Raw genomic sequence first — 20,323 nt, forward strand, 5'->3', positions numbered from 1 at the left:
CATACAGTGTCACAACCCAGTGACTGGGGTGCCTCGCCCTAGTGAACACCTAAGGCTCTGCCCCTCATATATAACAGGTGCGTCCAGACCAAAGGAAAAAAAAAAGATGGCTCAAACAGAATTAAAAGCCCCAGAGTCAGTACTTTTAAGCGACTGAGAGATAGCCAACCTATCAGATGCACAGTCCAAAGCACTGGTGATCAGAATGCTCACAGAATTGGTTGATTTTGGTTGCAAATTAGATGAACAAATGCAGGCTACGATAAGAGAAATGAAGGAATATGTACAGGGAACCAATAGTGATGGGAAGGAAACTGGGACTCAAAACAATAGAGTGGACCAGAAGGAAGAAAGAAACAACCAAACAGAAAAGAATGGGGAAATAAGAATTCAAAAAAATGAGGAGAAGCTTAGGAACCTCCAGACATCTTTAAACATTCCAACATCTGAATTATAGGGGTACCAGAAGGAGAAGAGGAAGAGTAAAAAGTGGAAACTTACTTGAACAAATAATAAAGGAGAACTTCCCCATTTTGGCAAGGAAATAGACCTCCAGGAAGTCCAGGAAGCTCAGAGAGCCCCAAAGAAGTTGGACCCAAGAAGGAACACACCAAGGCACATCATAATTACATTACCCAAGATTAAAATGAAGGAGAGAATTCTAGAAGCAGCAAGAGATAAGGGGACAGTCACCTACAAAGGAGTTCCCATCAGACTGTTAGCTGATTTCTGAAAAGAGACCTTATAGGCAAGAAGGGGCTGGAAAGAAGTATTTTAAGTCATGAAAGACAAGGACCTACATCCTAGATTGCTCTATCCAGCTAAGTTTTCATTTAGAATGGAAGGGCAGATAAAGTGCTTCTCAGATAAGGTCAAGTTAAAGGAGTTTATCATCACCAAGCCCTTATTTTATGAAATGTTAAAGGGACTTATCAAAGAAAAAGAAGATAAAAAACATGCATAGTAAAATGACAGCAAACTCACAATTATTAACAACCACACCTAAAACAAAACAAAAAGAAACTAAGCAAACAACTAGAACAGGAACAGAACCACAGAAATGGAGATCACATGGAGGGTTAGCAACAGGGGAGTGAGAGGGGGAAAAGGTACAGAGAATAAGTAGCATAGATGGGAGGTAGAAAATAGATGGGGGAGGGCAAGAATAGTATGGGAAATGTAGAAGCTAAAGAACTTATGACACATGGACATGAACTAAAGGGGAGGAATGTGGGTGGGAGAGGATGTGCAGGGTGGAGGGGAATGAAAGGAATAATGGGACAACTGTAATAGCATTATCAAAATATATTATAAAAAACAAGCAGAGGCCATTGTCCTTTTATTAAATCTTCCCCCTACAAAGCCAGCAAGCTGGCTAACACTGTTTGACCCACCTTGGAGATCTCCAGAGATTCCTCCCCACCCAACTTACCAGCCCACCCAAGCTGCTTTTCCATACGAATGTCTGGAATGTCTGGACTCATGCTGCACAAACTTCCTAAATCTTCTCAAACTACAACTACTGGCCTTATTGAGCCCTGGTTGTTCAACACTAGCAGAAGCTGGACTAGATTCACAGCTTGGCTTTACCTGGGAATCTCCAAGTCCAGTACAAGTAGCATCCATTTCAGATTGCTCTATAGCTAAGGCAGGGTGGCCCCAGATAAAACACAGGTGGGAGCTGACCTTAGCCCATACCACCCAGGAAACCTTAGTGTCAGCATACCCAGTGGGCAGTTACAGACCACGCTGGAGCACCATCACCCTGCCTCTGCAGAGCTGATCTTCCATGGAGAGCACATGTTGGTGATCAGTGGTCACAGCCAATCCTTGCAGCTGACAGGCCTGGGTGAATCCCTCCTATTGACCTGCCAGTGACAACCAAGGCTCAACTACAAGAAGCGGATGTACTCAGCTCTACACACAAAAGGCATACCTCGAGTACCCAGCTTGGGTGGTAGGGAAGGCTGTGCCACCAGACCCTACAGGATACCTGTTACAGTTAGCCAGACTTCCAAGACACAGTCAGAGCAGCTCTACCCAATACATAGAAACAAACACAGGGAGGCTGCTTAAGTGAGACAAAGAAAATGGCCCAAATGAAGGAGCAGATCAAAATTCTAGAAAAAGAGCTCAACAAAATGGAGGTAAGCAATCTATCAGATGCAGACTTCAGAACACTGGTAATAAGGATGCTGAAGGAACTTAGTGAGCATCTCAGCAGCATTAAAAAGATTGTCAGAAATGAAGGATACAACAATTGAAATAAAGAACAATTTACAGTGAAACAACAGTAGAGTGTGTGAAGCTGAGAGTCAAATCAAATGTTATGGAACGTAAAGAGGCAAAAAATAACCAATCAGAACAAGAAGAAGAAGAAAAAATCCAAAAAAAAAAACACAATATAAGAAGCCTCTGGGACAACTGCAACAGGTCCAACATTTGCATCATGGGGGTACCAGAAGGAGAAGAGAAAGCAAGAAACTGGAAATGTATTTGAAAAAATAATGAAAGAAAACTTTGCTAATTTGGTGAAGGAAATAGACAAGGAAGTCTAGGAAGCTCAGAGAGTCCCGAACAAGATGGATACAAAGAGGCCCAGTCCAAGACACATCATGAGTAAAATGCTCAAGGTTAAAGATAAAGGGAAAATCTTAAAAGCAGCAAAAGAAAAGCAGTTAGTTACCTACAGGGGAATTCCCATAAGACTGTCAGCTGATTTCTCAAAAGAATCTTTGCAGGCTAGAAGGGACTGGCAAGAAATATTCTAAGTGATGAAAAGCAGGGACCTACAGCCAAGATTGCTCTACCCAGCAAAACCATCATTTAGAATCGAAGGGCAGATGAAGAGCTCCCCAGCCAAAGAAAAACAAAGGAGTTCATTGTCACCAAACCATTATGTGAAACATTAAAGGGACTTTATTGGCAATAAGTACAAATCTACCAACAATTGAATCTGAAAAACAAACTAAGCAAACAAGAAGATCAGAGACAGAATCATGGATACAGAGAATGTTTTGATGGTTGTCAGTTGGGAGAGGTTTTTGTGGAAAGGGGTGAAGAGGTGAGGGAATTAAGCAGTATAAAAGGGTAGTTACAGAATAGCCATGGGGATGTAAAGTACAGTTTAGGAAATGGAATAGCCAAAGAACTAACTTGGATGACCCATGCACATGAACAATTGTAGGGGGATTGCCTTAGGGAGTGGAGGCTGCTGGGTGGAAGGGAGCAAAGGGAAAAATCAGGACAACTGTAATGGCATAATCAATAAAATATAATTAAAAATAATAATAATAATACTGAGCCCAGGCTGGTATGACTCAGTTGGTTAGGCATTTTCCCACAAAGCAAAAAGTGGCTGGTTGAAAAAAAATTATTTTCACTTATTACCTAACCTGATGAAATAATGAAAAAGATAGGAAATTGTGTGCCAAAATACTCATAGCAATATTTACAGAGCAAAAAAATCAAAATAATTTAGGTGTTCCATAATGGGTTAATAAAAAAAGATACACCCATAGATGAGGTAGGGTTTATTATTAAAAATAGCATTTTAAGCCCTGCCTGCAGTGGCTCAGTGGACTGAGTGCTGGCCTGTGAACCAAGGGGTCGCTGATTCGATTCCCCATCAGGGCACATGCCTGGGTTGCAGGGCAGGTCCCCAGTGGGGGGTGTGTGAGAGGCAGCCACACATTGATATTTTCTCTCCCCCCTTTTCTTCCTCCCTTACCCTCTCTCAAAAAAAAATAAAATCTTTTTGAAAAATAGCATTTTAAGTATTTCACTAATAGTGACATGGAAATGGTACAAAATGGCATATGCATATGAATCTAATTTGTTTAAAATATACACAGAAAGGCATGCATTCCAAAAGGACTTCTATTCTTCACATTTCTAGAATGAATTTATACTTTAAAAACTATTTTTAAAAATACAAAAGGAAATGCATCATGATATTAAAATTAGTTAAATAAGTAGTATGATTATAAGAGGCTTATATTCATATTTTTCAATATATCTAGTAGTTAGACATACCTACATTTTAAATTTTATTTGATTTGTCTACAATTCTAATCATGAAAGTAGAATTCAGAAAAATTTGTTAACTAATTTCATGTAAGGTTTTTCAGTTTTCCAGATGCAAATTGTAACAGGAAAACAAAAATTAAACCAGTTATTGCACCTGGAATTTATATGTTAATTATAAGAGGTCACAAATGAATGATAGGTAGAGTGCTTCTTTTTAACAAATACAGCTGTTTATAGAATGAAGCATAAGACTTGAAATAAATTCAAGATGTTTAAAGAAGCAGTATTTTCATGACCCAGTATCATAGAGACTTATTTTATGGACTTTGTACATTCATCACCAGATATCACTTTGCTTCATATGTAAAGTTAATAAGGCTGCACCACTTAAATAGTCTTTCTTCATTATTTCCTCAGTGTCCCATTATGTGGTTTTTCTCATTTTCCAAATGATCTAAGCTTTACTTTTGTTCAAAATATTTGAAGTGCTTGGTAATCATTTCTTCCATTAACACTATGAGACTGCACCCTCCCATTTTTTTTTCCTTTTGTTGTGTTCATTCTTACCTTTTACAACCCCCTAGATTTTTAGCCTGACAGCTTCAGGAATTTTAAGTTCCTGTTCTTGCCCAGTGCTCTGAACTTTGTGCATTTACATTCTCAGGGAGTAGATTTATTTTCAGAGTGTTAACTACTACCATAGCATGGCTTACTTCTAGGAACCTGATTTCTTATTCTTCCTTTAGTTTTGTGTCTTTTCAGAGCTTAAGTGCTTTGCCAAATTTAGAATCAAATGTTGCCAAAAAGCCCTGTCCGGGTGGCTCAGTTGGTTGGAGCACTGTCCCATGGATTGAAAGGTTGAGGGTTCGATTCCTGCTCAGGGCAAATACCTTGGGTGCAGGTTTGAACCCTGGTCAAGGTGAGGGGGACGCAACCAATCCATGTTTCTCTCTCACATGGACTTCTCTCTTTCTCTCCCTCTCCCTCCCTTTCTTTTTTCCCCTCCCCGCTCCTTCCTTTTCTCTCCCTCTTTCCCTCCCCCTAGGACACATCTTTCTCTTATGCTAGCATTCATTTCCATTTTTCCTTTCAGTGCTTGTCATATCTAGTACCTCAGGTCTCTAGACTAGCAATTCTTACCTCCTTTCTGACCATTATCCCTCTCAGGAATTTTGGTCAAACTATAAAACAAATGGCCTTTAATTATAACACATGTTATATTTAAGTGATTATTATGATTTGCTAGAAAATTTTCCTAAGGAAATGGATGTCATTGGAAAATATGTTGGGTTTTATCTCTCTCTCCCATTCACACTGTTACATCATCAGAGCTTTGATGTTGTTTTCCATAAAGTAGAAGTCTCTTCCATTGTTTTCAAATCTGTGCATTTCTATAGCATATACTTCTGGTAGGAGACTAAATTGCTGGTGTAATATGACTACTAGGAAAAATAAGAATATTGGGATATTATTTATTTCCCTGTATTTTAAGGAAATGAATACATATGAAAGATTTTATTTAACTTATTAAGGGAACTAAGCAGATATTACAGCAGATTCAAAGGGTATTTTTGCATTTTTATTTGTTACACACTGACCTTTGGGAATTTGAATTCTCTTTTTTAAAGAACAATAATCATTTATTTGTGTAAATTATTGGGTGGCCCCTTTATCTGTTATTATCTATGATTGGGTGGCTCCTTTCTCACTTTTTCTGGAAGTATTTTTTTATTCTTAGAAATACGTTTCTATGTATTCCAGATTGAATTGTTTTATAATGAGGCCTCAACTAATTTGGGAAAGAAAATCAGGAGACACCAGTTATACTATTTTTCTTAACTGAAGTTTAATTTATTCTAAAAAGTATTAAGTAGTTTTTACTACTGGTGATATTTTACAAGATTACAAGAGCTTATAATTTTGGTGGAGATAAAATACTCAAATACATAGAAATTTTATGTGTATAATGTAAATCATATATGTGTGTAAATAATTTACTTGGGGTTCCTTAATCAGATTCTTACCGTAGGCAGGGCACTGTGCTGGGTGCTGGGCTGAGGTGGTGTGGGGAGAGTATGATAATAGATTGGTATACATTATAGTTTTTGCCCTTTAAAAGGAGCTTTGCTATGGTTGGCAAAAGAAAGTACATAAAATGCTAAGTTAACTATATGATGGTGCGTATGCATTACAAAATAAGCATTATCAGGAGTTCAAACTAGGGTTGGATTATTATCAGCTGGTACAGTTAAGATTAAGCCTTTGTTGAAGAAAGTGGGGTAAAAGTGGAATTTCAGAGGATGAATAAGATCCAGATAAAAAATATTGGAGATGATGTTAAACTGTTAATGAAACACTTTCTTCTCTATTGCTTAATTTTAAGTTTAGACAAAACTGTATTTATTTCCTCTATTAATGGAATTCAGGGAACCTAGGTTTTTAGTCACAGATTTGCCACTAATCTGGACAGTATAATCTTGGACAGTCAAGACTTTTAAAGTAAGAGAGGATCTTAAAACTTCCCAGCCAGTTGTTTATCCAGGTTAACCCTCAGTGCTTTGGATATCTTCAGCTATAAAGTTGGAATAATTATTTTCTTAATTCCACTGGGTTACTATGAAATGAATTCTGTCATATAAAGTTAAGGTGTTGCCATAGTTATCTTACAGATGACTGAACTAAGTACGCACATTCCAGAGATGTATCTTTTAAAATTTGTTTTTATACCAACACTTTTACTTATGTATAGATTGAAAACTGTAACTATGCAGTGGACCTGGGGAAGAATAAAGCCAACTTCTCCCTGGTTGGCATTGCTGGGCAGGACCTGAACGAGGGGAATGCAACACTTACTCTGGCGCTGGTGTGGCAGCTGATGAGAAGGTAAGGGCTGGTATGTTCATAGCAACACTGTGAGTTTCCTTCAGCAAATCATTTGAACTATAATTTTAGTTCATTTTGAAGAATAACAAACAGAAGAAATATACTATGAAAATATTAATTGTTAAATGATTTACTGTTGACAGTATATTCTTTGCAAATAATTCTTCATTTTAAAAGTGGACAAATCTCTCAGAACACTCACTGTTTTTAATGTCTCTTAAAAACTGCCTTGTGAGGAGTCATTTTAATTTTTTTTTAAATACCATATCATAGTTTTTCTGATTACTGAGCTTTGTAACTTTGGAATGTAACTAAGTGCAAATACCAGACTATAATTAGAAATATTTATTAGAACTGAAATATTTCTTAAATATTTATCTAAATATTGATATAAATGATGTGGGGCAAATTTCACCCCTTTCAGTCTCAAATACACATCTTTTCTGTTACAGATACACATTGAATGTGTTATCAGATCTTGGAGAAGGTGAAAAAGTAAATGATGAAATTATAATTAAATGGGTCAACCAGACTCTAAAAAATGCAAATAAAAATACTTCTATTTCCAGCTTCAAGGTAATTAAAAGCTATTTAAAATCTTTTTGATAAGAAATTAAGTCTAGGAAGAAATTTTTATTGGGAATTATGTTGGTTTAGGTTCAGAACTACATTAATTTATATATCAGGAACACAATTTGTGAGCTTGGGCATACTGATTATTTGGTATGTGTAAATCAAAAGCATGCAGTTTGAATTCTTAGGTTTCGATTGGTTGTCCTATTGAGTATAAATGCAGGTTAGTATTATCAGACTCTGATCATCTAATCTTAAAAAAGAAATAGAATAGAGCCAAAAATTCAACTGTCAGATGAAAAAGATAGCTAAAAACCCACTGTTTCTATAGGACCTGTAATGTTTTGTGCTCCCTAGCAGCAATCTCAGAATTCTATTGACATCATTTCCAAGGCATAACAGAGCCAGCCAAATGGATTCAAGTGGGAATTGAGAAAACTGGTAGGAAAAAAAAATTGTCATGTGGCTTCATAATGGCACTTAACACTCACTTCCAAGCATTTGTGGATGATTCATAAAGCATTCAAAATGTAATTTGCACATCCACATCCACTAATTTTCATGCATCTTCATTGTTTTGCTTTTGCATGCAAGCTGATGTTATCTGCAACTAAGCATGTCTGCTTATACATATTGAGTGAGCCTCGTGTTTGTGATTTTAAGTGAAAAATCAGCAATTTGTATCTTTTAGTGAAATGAGAGTGCAAAGAGATGAATCCCTAAGTTCTCCTAAGAGTTATCTACCCATCTTTATTCTTGTCTTTGCCTTTGCTCATGTATTTAACAACATTGTGGAGCAGAAAAAATGTCAGAAATTGATAGATTTTATCTTTAACAGGACATCTGGAGGTTGGCAGAGATGTTGCCTGAGTCCTAGTTCAAGTGTGTTTTTTCTTTAACATCATGGAAGGAACTAATGATATTGAGTTTTTAATGTTGTTTATTTTAAAAAATGAACATATTAGTCCATGATATATCTTTACATATTTTAGACATAAAACACAACTTAAAAATGTACAATAGGAAAGGGGACATAGAAAATTCTCTGACAGTTATTCATTAAAATTACTTTATTGAATTATACGCCTTTGTATATTTGTGAAAAATTTTAAGCATGTATATAATTAAATCAAATACAATCAAAATATTTAGGAATGAAATAACACATATTTATTGAGCTTTTACCATTAGCCACATTTCTAAGCAAAGAAGAAGACATAGAGTATAAGAAATTAACTTGGCCCTCAGAGGGTTCACCATTTATTTGAAAGACAAATTTGTATAACTGAGAAGGAAATGATACTATAAAATAAATGATAAATACCAAAGAATTAATGCAACTAATACAATGGATAAATCCAATCGATCATTTCCAAGTGAATGGTCCAAGTAAAGTGAAGAGGGATAGAGTTGAATTTGATTTGAGTACTATAAAGAAGAGGGATTTGAATTTGTGGAGAGTGATAAAGTTGAATTTGATTTAAGCACCATAGAGAGGAGGAAGGATTTGAATTTGTGGGGAACAAGAGGGGTGGTACAAGCTACAAGGGGTCTGTCTTGAATAAAGGCAAGTCCAAGAAGGTTAGAAGAAATACTTTGGCTAGAGCGTGGTTCCTAGGGGTTATAATGCAAGATATAGCCTGGGCTGATATTGTGGAGGATTCTGGCCTTAACACAGGATGTTGGTAAGGTCAGTCTTGTAGGGAGAATGACTGTTTAGGAATATTGTTCTCAAATGTGGTAAGCAGGATGTGTTGGAGGAAGAATGGTTCAAATCCAAGGACAGTGCATAAGAAGCTGAGGCTGAGAGTTAAGGTGTGAAATGAAGGATCTGGAGTCTGGGGTAGGCACTGAGAGTGTTAAGAATGAAGAGTTATTTGCTGTTGTAAAAGAAGAAGTAGGATTTGGATGCTTGATTTAGGGATGCTTGATTTAGGGAGAGAGAGAGGAGTAAAAACTTTTGATTTGGAGCCTGGGTAAATGGAAAACATGATAACAAAAATGGGATTTTCATGAGGTGTAGCTGCAATGAAGATGGATTCAGTTTCATGCTTGTTGCATTTGGTAGTTTTCAGGAAGTGTGAGGAGTTGGATGAAAGGAGATACAAAACTGGGAATACAGACTTGGCGATCAGTTGAATAGAAGAGATAGTTGAAAAATGGGAGTACACAAACCCTTTAAGGGAGAGAACTCACCAAGAAAAGTAGCCTTGCGAGTATGGTTTCACTTAAAGGTGAGGTGGCAGAAACACACTCCAGAAGCACTTGACATTTAGTAGGTGCTTGATAATAAAACCTTTAGAGAGTATAGATAGTTAAGAAATGTGGCAGCGAATGCTGAAGTACAGTTAGGGTGGAAGGTTTTTTCCAAATGTAAGAAGGCATTATGTATGTTTGAAAGCTATGAATAGTATTAGTAAGAACCTATTAATCATAATTAAGGCAGTGCTATACCTAGAAATTTTATAAAAGGCAAATTTACCCTTTTACTGGCAAAGTAATTTTCCTCACCAAGAATACAAGGAGGTTGTGTATCAGCCAATAATAATAATCACAATGCCATTTATTGAGTCTTATGTGTCACTATGCTAAGCATTGTACACATTATTGTTTCTTTTCCCCCCTCAATCTATAGCAGAATAGCTGGATTTCACACCCAGATATGTCTAACTACAGGATGAAAAACCAAGCGATGGCATTCCTGGCCCTGGGTCTGGCTTCGGCTCAGCCACTTATAAGCTGTGTGGCATATTGCTCATTCATTCCATAAATGCAAGGGTGATCAAAAGTGGGCAGCTGCATTGTGACATTCTCCTGAGTTAATAAAACTACTGTAATAATCATAACCTGCATGTCTTTTTCTATACAAACAGCTGTAAACCTACTTTTGCCATCCCCTGTATTCAAAGCTTACCTTGTGTCAGGTGCTTTGCTAGTCATAGTAGCGACACAGTGCCTTCAAAGAGCTCACTCTTCAGGGAAGGAGGCAAATGAGAAAACTGGAATCCGATGGGGTGTCAGTAATACTGGAGAAATCAGCTAAGTGAAGCAGGAAGCACACAAGAAGGGCATGTGTTATATAGAAACCTTAGCAGTTTATATTAGCATCTGATCTACATCTCTTGATGAATAAAGCTAAATTTACTTGTTGCTTATCATTTAGTAGCTGTGTGACCTTAGGAAAATTATTAATTTCTCTGTGCCTCAGTTTTCCCATATTTAAAATGTAAATATTAATAGTACCTATCTTCTGAGTTTGTTGTCAGCCTAATAAGTTGAGAAATACAAAGTGCTCAGTAGTATGTGGCACATATTAGGGGCTCAATAAGTGAGGCTTCCTAAGCTCTTGGTACTGCCAGTATGTTAAAGAGCATCACATGCTGAAAGGTTCCTGTAGGCTTTTTAGGGAACTCCGGCAGCCACATCATTTTCCTCCCACTTTGACTTTCAGAAATGACAGGAGGAACAATGGAATGGAATGTTCTAATAGGAATGCATGTCAAATTAAGAAAAAAGAGATGGTATAATTCATTATCTTGAAAAACCTAGCCTAACTCTAGGCTAGTTGTCTTTAAGATTCTACATATTCATTTTATTTAAGTGGTTTCTTTATGAGTAAGTTAAGGAATGTGGAAGGAAAATGATGAAAATACATTTATATACTAAACCAAGGGTTTTACTAGAACCCCTACTCCTTTGCAAAAGTAAAATGTTTTTCATTGGTAATATACAAATCAGAGGAGTTGGAAGATAGGCCTGTTTTCTTGGAAATAGGAAATAAGGGATCTCATATAATCTTTAAAACTTAAGTTTTCATTCAACTCAATAAAGTTTTTCCTAAAATGAATCACAGGGAAATAGGTGGAAAAATCCTTGCTTCCTATATTTAAGTGAAGAAATATTTAAAATAGCACAAAGGGTATAAACTTTCAGCTATAAGATTAATAAAATCTGAGGATCTAATATATGAAACGGTGACCGTAGTTAATACTATATTGTATAGCTGAATTTTGCTGAGAGTAGAACTTACATGTTTTCATCATAACATATAAAAATAAATATGTCAGTAGAAGAGCTGATGGATGTGTTGATTAACTAGATGGGAGGAATCCTTTCACAATATATAAATAACATCAAGACATACACTTCAAATATCTCACAACTTCATTTGTCAGTTTCACCTCAGTAAAGCTGAGAAACAAAATAAAACAAATGAACAATTTTCCCCAAACTTAAAAACTCTCACAAATATGTCAATAAATGATCTAAATATAGCACAACTAAGACACTTGTCTGTTTTTGAATCACCACAAAATATTACAAAAAGCAAGTGCATAGAAATTATCAATTTATTATAATTACATTGATGTTAAGTTTAATTTTAGAAAATGTAGTGTGCATCTAGAAAGCTTATTAAAAATGTGGACTCCTAGCCCCATCCACAGACTCATGAATTTGAGCATAGGGATAAATTTATGCTTTTAACAAGCACCTCAGATGATTTTCATGTAGGTGTTCTGCAGACTACACATTGGAAAAACAGCTGTGAGATGCCAAAAAACAAATCCCAATTAGTAGCATGAGACAGGCTGAAAGACCCTAATTATTTGTACCCCTCTATTTCTATGCCCCTCAAATGTTTCATGCAATGAACATCCCTGAAAATGAAGAATATAATTTTTCTGAAATCGATAAATGCAGTGACCCATAGATCATGGCCCCAAGAGAGCAACCTATTACTCTATTTCAATGTTTTATCAAATATTAATGACATTTGGCTAGGAACTGTACTGGATGGTTTCACTTATATTATCTTAATATACATAGGAGTCCTGTGACATTTCCATTGTAATAATTAGGAAGAGTGTTTTGACTTCAAGTAACAGAAACCCAATTTAAAGTGCTTTAAACCAAAAGTAAAGTTACAGAACAACAGCAGAAATCCAGAGGTGTAGCATAGACTTCAGACTTGGCTGAGCTAGTAATTGAAGTGTGTCATTCAGGACTCAGATTTTTGTCCATCTCTGCTTTGCCATCTAAACGGCCATCTTCACCCTAAAGCTGGTTCTCCTCTTGGTTACAGGATCACTTGCGGTAACAGAGGTTTTATCCTGTCATTCACAGCTAAGAGGAGGAACTGCTGGCTTTCCATACTCTTCCCGAATAGGAAGGGCCTCCAATTAAATTAAATCAGGCCTGAATTAAATAAGTGTGGCTTAGACTCTGTGTGGCTTAGACCAATGTTTTTCAAACTGTTTTTCATTATTGTTCACCCAAGAAGTCTTTTTAGACATTTTCTTCCTAAACACTCCTCCCCCATGAAATTTTAACAACATAGATGTTACTGAATGTTACATCTGTATAGATAAAAAGAGTAACTTGATCACCCCACCCTCAGAATTCATGATCTAGACAGGGGTGTCACACTCATTTTCACAGGTACCACATCAACCTCATGGTTGCCTTCAAAGGGCCAAAATAATTTTAGGACTGTATAAATGTAATGACTCTTTAACTGCTAAGGAGTTGAAATTACATTCGGCCCTTTGAAGACAACTGTGAGGCTGATGTGGCCCCCAGTGAAAATGACTTTGACACCCCTGGCCTAGACTAATTCAGGACACCCCTGGGGCTGTGGAGGGGGTCAGTTTTCCTTGGAGCACATATCCATGTGTGGGAAGTGTGAATACAGAGCAAAATGTGAATTTTGTTAGGCTGGAGAAAGTTATATAGTAAGGAGTAGATTGTGGATAGGCAACCAACAGTGGCCACTATTCAAGCTGAGAGACAACACATAATTTGTGCAAGTACTAGTAAATGGTAACATCGCTTCAGACCAGGATTTCTGACTTCAACTGCAATGCTCTATCCATTGGAATTTAGCTGTAGAGAATCTTGGAGTGGGGCAGTTATGGGTTCAAATAGTGATTCTGTACTTACTGGTTTTGTGAACAAATCACTTGAGCTCTGTGAAATTTATATTCTTTATCTTTAGGGATTAAATAAGCTGAACATGTAAGGCAATGAAAATAATGCCTTTGTAGATATTAGTTCCTTTCCACTATCACTTTTCTTTCTGAAAAAATATTAAGTGAAGGCTTAGGAATCCATGCTCTAAAAAATATATTATTACTAAAATTGCAAAAGTATTCATTTAAAATTTATCTTCTCCCTTTCAAAAGCTATTTATTTTTTATAGAATAAATGCTGTAGTTAGCACACTTTAGGAATCATCATATCCACAAACCTTAGGTGTGGTGACAACTCTCTACACTGTAAGCTCTGGAAAGATGGAAAGATGGAAGGAAAAGTGTATTTTATTTATTCATTAATTTAAAAATAAATATGCTTATTGATTTTAGAGAAATAGGGAGAGGGAGGGAGGGAGGGGGGAAGGAAGGAAGGAAGGAAGGAAGGAAGGAAGGAAGGAAGGAAGGAAGGAAGGAAGGAAGGAAGGAAAACAAACAAAACATTGATTGGTTACCTCCCATACATGCCCCAACCAGGGATTCAACCTGAAATGTAGGTAGGTATATGCCCTGACCAGGAATCAAACCCACAAACTTTTGGTGTATGGGATAACCTTCTAACCAACTGAGCCACCCTGCCAGGGCAGACGTGTATTTTGAATGGTTTGTGATTTGTGCTGGTTGCAGAAAATCTGAATGATAAGTGTAAAGAAAATTTATAAATTGCCCTCAGTTTTGTGGTTATGACCTTCTAGTCTGATATGAATATTCATGTATTCTTTATTTTTTAGGACAGATCTATTAGCACTAGTTTACCTGTCCTAGATTTAATAGATGCCATTGCACCAAATGCAGTTCGTCAAGAAATGATAAGGCGAGAAGACCTTTCTGATGAAGACAAGCTAAACAATGCTAAGTAAGCTTTTATGGTTTATGTTAGAATGTAGTGACTTTTTAATTTTTTTAAATCCTTGCAGGTAAGGTTACAATGTTCTTAAAATTCACATTGTAAAGTACAGTTTGTGTAGGGAATATGATTTAAGACTCATAAAAACATAACCTTTTTGTAAAGTTAAATCTTAATTCTTTTGTTAACACATATTAAGTGAAAACACAGTAGATAACAAATACCAAGATATCTTTCTTGTCTTTTCAAGATATGCCATTTCAGTGGCTCGAAAGATCGGTGCCCGGATATACGCCTTACCTGATGACCTCGTAGAAGTGAAACCAAAGATGGTTATGACGGTGTTTGCATGTTTAATGGGAAAAGGACTGAACAGAATAAAATAAACATTAAGTATGATTTTCTGCCACATTAAACATATTGAATGCCTCACAGTTTACAGAATTCTGAAATGTAGTGGGTATAAAACCAGAGATTATTTGTATGCTCAAAACAGTTGTAAAATTCACTAATGAGTTCAATATCCTGTTCATACTAGAGTTTGTTGACCTTTTTGGATAACACAACTACTTTACTAGTAGATACTGTTAATAGAATATGTTCATTATCAAACTGATATTTCATGATAAAATTAATTTCATTTCCTGAAATTCTCATTATAACAAGACTAATTCCTTCTTTCTCATGGTTTAAAATAGACCAATACAAAAAATTTTTTGCAAGTCCTACTGTGAAATGTGTTTTGATTTGTGTGTGTATCTGTTAATTTTGATCATAAAAGTATTCAAAGTCATAATTCAGCTTAATCCCTCTGTTTTTTCCCCTCTATGTGCAGTGGTCTAAAACTTCAACTTTTCTGTAAATTTCTGTATTGTTTAAAACTTTTAAGTGACAAGTATTGTTCTATTAACATTAAATATTTTACACATGTTACTCCTGAATAAACCCCAAAGTTCATTCTCTTATGTAAAAAGCCAGAGCTTAAGTAAAATTACTTAAAACGTAATTTTAATTGCATCAATACTTTACATGTGCTAGCTGGGTAATGACAGGCAGAGCACATATGTTTGTAGGGATGTCATTAGAGAAATGTGTGTATACATATTTTTTTTCACCTGGATTATCTGGGTTTTCTTAAACATCATGTATAATTGGTAAGTCAGCCAAGTATTTATTGTGACCCCCACACCATGTGTACTTTTCAGTTTGTAGATATTTGATACATAAACATTTCTTTTAGAAATACTCATTTTTGATGTGCATATATTTTTCAACTGACTTCTTCCAAATATTTATAGCCAAGCATTGGCTAGATAATTTCAAGACATGTTGACACTATAATGTTAGCTTCATATTATAGATGCTAATTTTGATTTATACTGAAGCCCTAAATAACTTAGAACCTGCCCACTGAATTTCTTTAGCAGAAAGCTACTTACTATTCAAAATAGAGTATTTTCACATGTTTTTTTCCATAGCCTTCTACAAGATGGCAATGTTTGCTTAATGAGTGTGTTACCTGAGACCTATTTTTGTCTGAATTTTTAGCAGTAGAGAGATTCTTTGCTAACAATTGAATTCAGAAGTCTACTTCATTCATCTTCCACTATTAGTGCCAGTGAAACTGCTGTGCAACAAAAAAGCTGTTGCTTTGTGTCGGTGTGAATGAGAAGTCTAACTCTCCTTTTTACCACTGATTAAAAGGTATATTTCAGTACAAGTGAAACTGCTCATGTGTCTAGAATAGAATTTTTAACTGAAATTATCAACAGGTGGAACTATGAAATATATTCTTCTACAAGAGAGATTTCCTTTCTTTTTATATTTTGATGATTGTTTTCTTATATGACAATTAAGATATGTTCCTGCTCTTTTGCGAAATTATTTAAATCATATTTTTCCTTTTCATTTTCACCATTATATTTATTAAGTTATCTGATTTATGTGAAATTAGCACTTTAGTGTGTTCTTTTTCTCACAATGTATATTTAATAAAAATTCTGTGTATGTACAAATGTGTATTTATTTCATTTAAAGAAAAATATAACAACTATGAAAATGTATCTCTCATAAGGTAATTTTCCAGAAAGAGAAACCAAAATAATTAGTAAAACAAAATTCCTAATTACTAGTTAGTAAAACTAATTGTTAAACTAATTATTAAAACCAAAAAAAAAAATGAGCCCTGGCTGGCATAGCTCAGTGGATTGAGCTCGGGCTGCGAACCAAAGTGTCGCAGGTTCGATTCCCAGTCCAGGGTACATGGCCTGGGTTGCAGGCCATGACGCCTAGCAACTGCACATTGATGTTTTTCTCTCTCTCTCTCTCTTTCTCCCTCCCTTCCCTCTCTGAAAATAAATAAATAAAAATCTTTAAAAAAAACACACAAACAAAAAAAAAACCCCAAAATGTATTATCGTATTTTGCCATGTATGATGTGCACCCATGATTTTGGCTCAAACTTTCAGGAAAAAAAATCTTTTGTTTTAATTTTTAAATTCAATTATTTATTTATTTATATTTAGATAGTTGCTTTTTGTATTAGAAAGGAATTTTAGCATTTATTTCTGAACACGTTGTGGTACGAGAAATTTTTGCTTTCTAGAGTTACACTTTTAACACATAAGCATAAATAAAAGAATATAAAATTTACATAGATACAGAATTAGTACTACCCATGTATAATGCACGTCCTTATATTTCCCTTCAAAATTTGGGCAAAAATGTGCACATTATACATGGCAAAATACAGTTGGGAAGAAAAGTGGTTCTGTGGTCTTTTAAAAAAAAAATTCTCACCTGAGGATATGCTCATTGATTTTAAAGAAAGCAGTAAGTGAGAGAGAAACATCAGTCAGTTGCCTCCCTTGTGTACTCCAACGGGGGATGGAACCTGCAACCCTTTGGTATATGGTACCATGTTCCAACCAGCTGAGTTACCAGGCCAGGGCAGTTCTCTGGTCTTTTAACATGAACAATTTTAGTAAAGACCAAATGCACATTACTACACATTTAGTTTGTGCTGAAGTAATTTTGTTGAATCAACCAATTCAATAACATAAATTTGTCTATTGTGAACCAGGTATGATGTTAGTCCCTGGAGATCCAGCAGAGAAAAAAATAGAGAGAGTTTCATGATTTCATGAATCTTCTATCCGTGGAAAGGGAGACATGATAAACAAATGGGAATTTTAGGTAGTGATAAATGTAGTGGGAAAAACAAAACAGTAATGTGATAGAGACTGACTTGGGAACTGGGGTGAAGATTATTTTAGTTTGGGTAGTCAGGGAAGGTCTGTAAGGATGTGATATTTGGGCAATATGAATGATGAGCTAGATGTAAGTGTTCAGCAGAGGGAACAAGTGCAAAGGCTGTGAAACAGGAAGAGGCTTGTAGGCATTTTAGGAAAAGAACTAGGCAAATATGGCCTAGTAGTAGTGAAGGAGAGGTAGGGAGTTTGGAGATGTAGACAAGAGTCTATGTTACTTATAGGACTAGATCGGAATCTGGGTTTTCTCTTAACAGGAGTTGGAGATGGCTCTTGTATACTTTGGTAACTTGCTCTGAGTAATGTGCTACTTCTGAATCTTGCATTCCATCATTCGTTGTAACTCCATCATTGGTCTCCACATTATGGATGCATAATAAACATCATGTAGGTGATGTTAAAATACTCCCACTTTGTGCTAGATAAAGAATGTGCCAGAGAGGCAAGAGAGAATTGTCTGCATTTGAGTTGATTCCAAGACTTCAGAGTAACAGGATACACTTGCAACACAGGCTTACTTTGAAGGAAGAAAACCCCTATAATATTTTGGAATGCCTCGTAATTCTTTTGGGTAACAAAGAGCAAACTCCCCCTGAATCTAAGAAATCAATCCAGCACCATTGAAGTTCTATGGGACTACCTAAACCGAGAAGCTTGCATAAACTTAAAAGTGATATGTATAACTCTGCGCCATCTAAATTTTTACCATCAAACACTTGAATTTTTGGATGGGTCTTGGTTAGAGTGGTTCGGCTGAGTAAAAGTTTTACTGTATGAGCTCACACACATAAACCCAAATATGTAGCACTGTGTTCACTGGCCAAAAACTTAAAATGAGCAACTTTGACATTCCAGCAAATACACAAACTTGGAACTGAACTTAACATTGTACAATGGGGGACATTTACAACCTATTACAAGATTTTTTACAAGGCTAAAGTGATTCAATAGATAATTTACTATTTTGAAGTAAACACATGAAAATGTTTGAAAACGTGGGCAATCCTGTCTAGCAAGGCCTCTTAGAGAAGATCTAAAGAGGACTTTGAATGATGAGAAAGATTTAAGAAACTTGGGAGTTGGTGTTGGCAGGGACAGGATAGAACAAAACAATCTGAACAGAACAAGATGTATTTCCCTCAAATACAAGATACTTGGAAGTAAATTTATGTGTTGCCTTACAAACCTAAAGCCTTGAAGGCACAATTTTTGTACGGTTGGTTGCAGGAAGCAGTAACAATTATTCAAGCCAAATAATTTCCAGGACACCCTCACCCTCCAGGTTTTAAAGGTGAAGGAATCAGCTTTAAATTAAAGCTTGAGTAAAAAAAGAAATTATTCAAGGAAGTAGCACGTGTGTGCTTCAGTTAGCTTTTGCCTAAATAATACTCACCTTTTAAACATATTTATAAATGTGAAGATGAAACCATTGAAGGGCTGTGATGCAGAGTGGATCCTATAAAAGTGCTTGCCTATGGTTACGTGTCAATAGCCCTGAATTACATGCAAGTAAATGTATGGCATCAGGAATGCTACGGGTGGTCCTAATCACAAACGAGCTGTTAAAACAGGAGTCTTAAGAAATGCGGTGGCTAGCACAATATAAGTACACCAGACACTTCTGGCCTCGGCGAGGCAGAGGACACAGGAATATGAAATAATCTGACAATTCTACAAACGGGTTCAACTGAACTTACGTTGTCAGCGACTCGACGAGCCATACAGTGCGTTATTTACTTCTGTGCTGCAGGGAACAGCTGGGAGATCATCTTGGACTCAGAGAGAAGTCGAGGCTGTGCCCGCCCTCCTCCTTGGAAGCAGCTGTCTGGCACCAGGCAGTATTCTAGGAGCGGGACAGGGCGGGGCGGCCTAGGCCACGCCCACCTTCAGGCCCCGCCTACCGCCCAACCTGGCCTCACTGCAGGCTCCACCCACTGTCAGAGCTGACGCGTAGCGGAAGATGACGTGAGGAGAGTCGTGAGCATCTCTCCTGGGGACGCAGCTCTGCCTGCGGTTCTCACAGATCTGGACCCCAACGTTCGTAGAGTCACTTCTCGGAGCTTGTCACCCACTGCTCTCCCATCCTCTGCCTGGACCGGGCCGCCACCACGCGGCCGCTGCGGCTCCTGGCACGGCCCCGCTCTCGGCCACCGCCCTGGCACCAGCCACTCTGTCGTCCCCGGACCGGCGAGGACCAGCTCGGCCGGGGCGCAGGCGGCTGGGGAGGGGGCGCTGGCCGCGAGGCCGTGCATGCGCTGCCACCAACCTGGGGCTGTCCGTGGAGGGCGAGTGCTGGCTCCCGGAGGACGCGACGCCCTTCGGGGCCAACGGGCCGCGCTCAGAGGCAGCCCTGGGAACGACCCATCCCTTTTCCAGCCCTGGGGTGGGACTGGGGTCAGAGTGCGCTGCGCCCCTGTCTCCTGGCCTGCCCCCTGCATGGGACGCGATGATGGCGGCCCTGTATCCGGGCACGGATCCCTCGGGCGCCTCCTCCTCCTCCTTGCTTTCTTCCCCATCCTCCTCTTCCCCGCCGAACGAGGTGATGGCGCTAAAGGATGTGCGGGAGGTGAAGGAGGAAAACACTCTGAATGAGAAGCTGTTCTTGCTGGCGTGCGACAAGGGTGAGACCTCAGCCCCTTCCTCTGCTCGGACACCCTTGCCCTCCACACCCTTATCCTGTTCGCAGCCTCAAC

At 37.4% G+C, this 20,323-nt stretch overlaps 2 protein-coding genes across 3 annotated transcripts in view; both read left to right on the forward strand.

Moving 5' to 3' along the window:
* PLS1 (plastin 1) overlaps nucleotides 1–15,367 on the forward strand; it is a 99,088-nt gene extending 83,721 nt beyond the window's left edge. For both annotated transcript variants that reach the window (XM_045851297.1, XM_045851296.1), the window contains exons 13-16: nucleotides 6,779–6,912; nucleotides 7,365–7,488; nucleotides 14,246–14,370; nucleotides 14,612–15,367. In XM_045851297.1, coding sequence (XP_045707253.1) covers nucleotides 6,779–6,912; nucleotides 7,365–7,488; nucleotides 14,246–14,370; nucleotides 14,612–14,747 — 519 coding nt within the window. In that variant the 3' untranslated portion in view covers nucleotides 14,748–15,367. The remainder of the gene's footprint in view (nucleotides 1–6,778; nucleotides 6,913–7,364; nucleotides 7,489–14,245; nucleotides 14,371–14,611) is intronic.
* A 4,267-nt stretch (nucleotides 15,368–19,634) lies between these two features.
* TRPC1 (transient receptor potential cation channel subfamily C member 1) overlaps nucleotides 19,635–20,323 on the forward strand; it is a 69,924-nt gene continuing 69,235 nt past the window's right edge. Inside the window, exon 1 of the mRNA XM_045851295.1 lies at nucleotides 19,635–20,251. Coding sequence (XP_045707251.1) covers nucleotides 20,077–20,251 — 175 coding nt within the window. The 5' untranslated portion in view covers nucleotides 19,635–20,076. The remainder of the gene's footprint in view (nucleotides 20,252–20,323) is intronic.

Source organism: Phyllostomus hastatus, unplaced genomic scaffold (genome assembly GCF_019186645.2).
Source record: "Phyllostomus hastatus isolate PE091 unplaced genomic scaffold, TTU_PhHast_1.1 phas_contig_86, whole genome shotgun sequence".
Taxonomy (NCBI): Eukaryota; Metazoa; Chordata; class Mammalia; order Chiroptera; family Phyllostomidae; genus Phyllostomus; species Phyllostomus hastatus.